Genomic DNA, 3,638 nt, shown 5'->3' on the forward strand with positions numbered 1-3,638 from the left:
ACATCCATGAACACGATAAAATTAGTGAAAATTTAACAGGCCCATGCTATTGCCACCGCCAAAATGGCTATGTCCGCAGGAAAAAAAAAAGATTATGTGCAGCTCAAAGGCGGGTTTCCTGACCTTAGTTCCCCCATCCTCTCTCTGAACAATTCTTTGCAATTGCATTGCGCAAAAAGGCAAAAGTCTTCAAGTTCAGGGCGAATTTTACCGTCCCTCCGGCTGCTCAAGTTGGTTTCTTTCATGGTCACCCCAGGTCTTTGCATAAAGATGGGTGTGATAGAACTTTCCGCAATGTTCGTTCTGCTATGACAACGGGAATGAAGTACAAACTTGAGATAAATGGTGTTGTGTAGAATCAATTACAGATTTGTGGGGTTCAAATTTTATTCTCGCGTCTTATCAGGCAATGTCACTATTCTTCATTGGCTAATATACTGTTGTACGCATTCCCACAAATAATTAACATCATACCGTCTCTTTTCCACTTTATCATCGCATCGTTTAGTTTTATCTTCGGATACATAATCAAACGAATTATTCCATGTAGGTTGAGAGATGGAGACAAACGTGCAGAGTAAGATACAGTCATCGTCCATTGTCTCAAGTCAACAAGTACTTGTTGAAATATCAGCTATTTCCTGTCCATTCTAGTAAAGTTGCTAAATTCATGAAATTGATTATAAATTGATGATAAACAACAATCTCAATTTTATGCAATTTTGCCTGTCTGCACTTGTATTATCTCTTTCTCAACTTGCTAATTCATTCGCAGTATACCTCACCACTTGATACTAGTTGTGAAATGATCACTTTCATTTTAATTTTTATGCACTTATTATTTACGCTCAACTTGCTAATTACATAGCAGCTTACCTGATCAGTTGGTATTGATTAAGAAATGACCAGTTTTACTATAACCTTTTCGATTAAGGGAAAATTGTAAAAGTTAAAGCAGAACGCTATCTGTACACAGATTCACGGGACCGAAAGCTACTTCAAATTTTCCTCTTCCTATTTGACTTCATCTATCTTCCATCAATGCAAAACAGAAACTTCTAGGTACCGAAATGGCTGTCCATCTTCTGTAATTCCACCACTTGTGCGTTGGGCGTTTGTCGGGCACCTTCATGACTCCCCAAGAGACGTTCTCCTGCGATTTCACCGTCATCGACTTGAGCACGATTGTCTTTTCTAGGAGAAGATCCACTAGTGACGATAACAGCCCATCTTCTCCGTTAATAGTAAAGCCCAAAAACTTAACAAGCGTCAAGTGTTTCAGCAGCGAGACGTTGGACTTCACGGTGGGAAATTCCATCCAAAGATGAGGTTCATGCCAATGTTGATGAAAGTAGGGACAGGTCACTCGTCTCCTGCTGGGATCAATCTGTGTATTCATATAATGCAAATATCTTCAGCCGTACAATTAAATAAATATGTGGTTATGGTTGAGTGATAAATTGCTTGGAAAATTTTATTCTTGTTTAAATTTAAGGTGGTGGGTTGATGGCGACACTTACTGTGATGAACAACTTTTCCAAGATGGGGCAGATATTCAAGAAACAAGCCAATGAATCGCGCTTTCCGTTGTCCATTAAAGAATCAATCCACCTCAATTGCTTCAACTTACTAAGCTGGAATTCTAGCCTTCCAAAGATAACTCCAGCTGAACATAACCACTGTACACATATGGCGAGGACACACTCGTGAGAAAATGAAGCCAATGGCTCTCTAATAAGAAAATAAGAACCAGAAATAGGTTTACCTCAAGAAGCCACCCGCTTGTAGTGAGAGTCTCCACTTCTTTCAGGGAAGAGAACAGAGAGAGAACTTCTTCACAGTCAAAATCACTGTTACCAAAAGCACCCTCCAAATCAAGCACCACATCAACCAAATTCAAAGCATTCTTCATGTGGATTTGGGTCAATAGGCCCTTATAAACAAAGGACCTTAACGCGGTAGCTGAAACAGTCACATTCTCTATGTCCATGCAATCCACAATCATCAAGCTCCTGAGGCTCTCATTCTTCTCAATCCCAATTCTCTTTAGTCCTTCGCACTTCTCAATCCTCAAGCTTTGTAGAAGCTGGCAATTTGTGAGCAAGGAGGAGGCAAAGTCCTCGGTGACACCGACGACCGATCGCAGATGAAGAATCCTTAGGGTGGATAAATTGGTGATATTGATAAGAGTTGTATCACCAAAGTCCACTTTCATTTGGTAATAACTTTTGTCCTCCTTTTTGCTGTGAAAGAAATTGAGATGGAGCTCTTTTTCAACTCCCTTCGTGGCAAGGACGGTCACGTCACCCTTAGGGAATTGGAAACACAGTTTGCGCATCTCCGGGCTCTCGTAAGATCCCAAAAGCGCACCAACTGCTTCTAACGAATCTTTAACCGCATCAAAAGCGGAAATCGGGCTGTCGCCTGCGGCAAAGTGATTCACCATGGTGGGTGACCAGAGGGATCTCCACCGTGTGGAGAGGAGACTCGTTCTCACTGCCTCTTTGAGTGGCAGGAAGGAGTTGATCCTATGGAGGATGTCTTGCGGCAAACTGCTGATCAGATCCACATGTTCTTGAGCCATGACGAAATTCTCTGATCTGGAGCTTGAAAATTGCAATCCTTAAAGGAATTGTAACCACAAGAAGTGTGATTCAATTTCTTTTATGGGAGACAAGATAAAGCTTGGAACTAGTGGACGTACAAGAGACAGGTATGAAATAACCCACCCACCAGCTAACTAGAAGTTATGTAGCAGCTGGGGAGCATTTATATAGGGGCACTTCTCCTGCTGAGTTGTCTTTTGACTCTTCCCTACCAAACTTTACGAAAGGATGGAAAAGGAAAAGAGGAGAGAGGGAGAGCTAGAAAAATCAAACTCATCCTTGCGCGTGAATGAAATTGAAAAGTATTTTTACTTTTGAAGGATATTATAATTATAGATGGTTCCATGCTCCATCTACACGACGTGGATTCTAATTGAACCAATTGGTGTTTTTAAAGTGGTTTTGTGGAAAGCACTGGGAAGTTGCTGAACATATGATAGAGTATTTATCCAGAAAGCAATACTTTCTAGGCGGCCACATTAGCAAGAAGACAGGTACATGTCTACAAGATTAATTGAATCATCCTAGCGCTAATCAAAATCAAGATGCACACCGACATTTGTACATAATGTCAGACAGAAGCATAGGAAATAGACTACTCTTTACATATATAAATTAGTGGAAGTGACCAATTCTATGTATCGGTGACCTTACGCGATTTATTGATGTGACATATTCTTGGATTGATCATGGGACTCCACTTTAATAACACTTTCTCTATTTCTATCTAAATTTAAAATATGCTGTGGAATAGAACCGTGCAATCAACCACAATCATGAGACTAATAGAAAAAGTAATGAGAAATAACGAAAGCAACACATTGGGATTTACATTATTCAATTCGGAGTTGAGATCTACATATCCACAAGAAAAGTGACAATAACAAATCCACTATGAACAAAGAGATTACAAAGTTAGAATTACATCTCTCAATAACAAGCTTCCAATTACACCCAATTAATTTTCACTCAATGTTTCACAAGACTTCTCACAGTGTATTCTTTTCAAAACTCTTACAGATAAACTCAAGA

General features: G+C 39.9%; 1 protein-coding gene across 1 annotated transcript; it reads right to left on the bottom strand.

Moving 5' to 3' along the window:
• Positions 1-909: 909 nt before the first annotated feature.
• On the bottom strand, positions 910-2,730 carry LOC104436292 (F-box protein At2g39490). Its single transcript, XM_010049028.3, has 3 exons — positions 1,766-2,730; positions 1,521-1,679; positions 910-1,387 (listed from the first exon to the last, which is right to left on the bottom strand). The coding sequence occupies exons 1-3, from the start codon at positions 2,582-2,584 to the stop codon at positions 1,025-1,027; spliced, it is 1,341 nt and encodes a 446-aa protein (XP_010047330.2). The 5' UTR covers positions 2,585-2,730; the 3' UTR covers positions 910-1,024.
• Between the last annotated feature and the right edge of the window lie 908 nt (positions 2,731-3,638).

Source organism: Eucalyptus grandis, chromosome 1 (assembly GCF_016545825.1).
Source record: "Eucalyptus grandis isolate ANBG69807.140 chromosome 1, ASM1654582v1, whole genome shotgun sequence".
Classification (NCBI taxonomy): Eukaryota; Viridiplantae; Streptophyta; class Magnoliopsida; order Myrtales; family Myrtaceae; genus Eucalyptus; species Eucalyptus grandis.

What these genes read in the sequence shown, in the direction of transcription:
- LOC104436292 (XM_010049028.3), bottom strand. Translation starts at nt 2,584, where the DNA reads ATGGCTCAAGAACATGTGGATCTGATCAGCAGTTTGCCGCAAGACATC. An exon ending in CAAGCGGGTGGCTTCTTGAG is followed by an intron (nt 1,680 to 1,765) that starts GTAAACCTATTT and finishes ATATGTGTACAG; the next exon opens with TGGTTATGTTCAGCTGGAGT. An exon ending in TGGAAAAGTTGTTCATCACA is followed by an intron (nt 1,388 to 1,520) that starts GTAAGTGTCGCC and finishes ATGAATACACAG; the next exon opens with ATTGATCCCAGCAGGAGACG.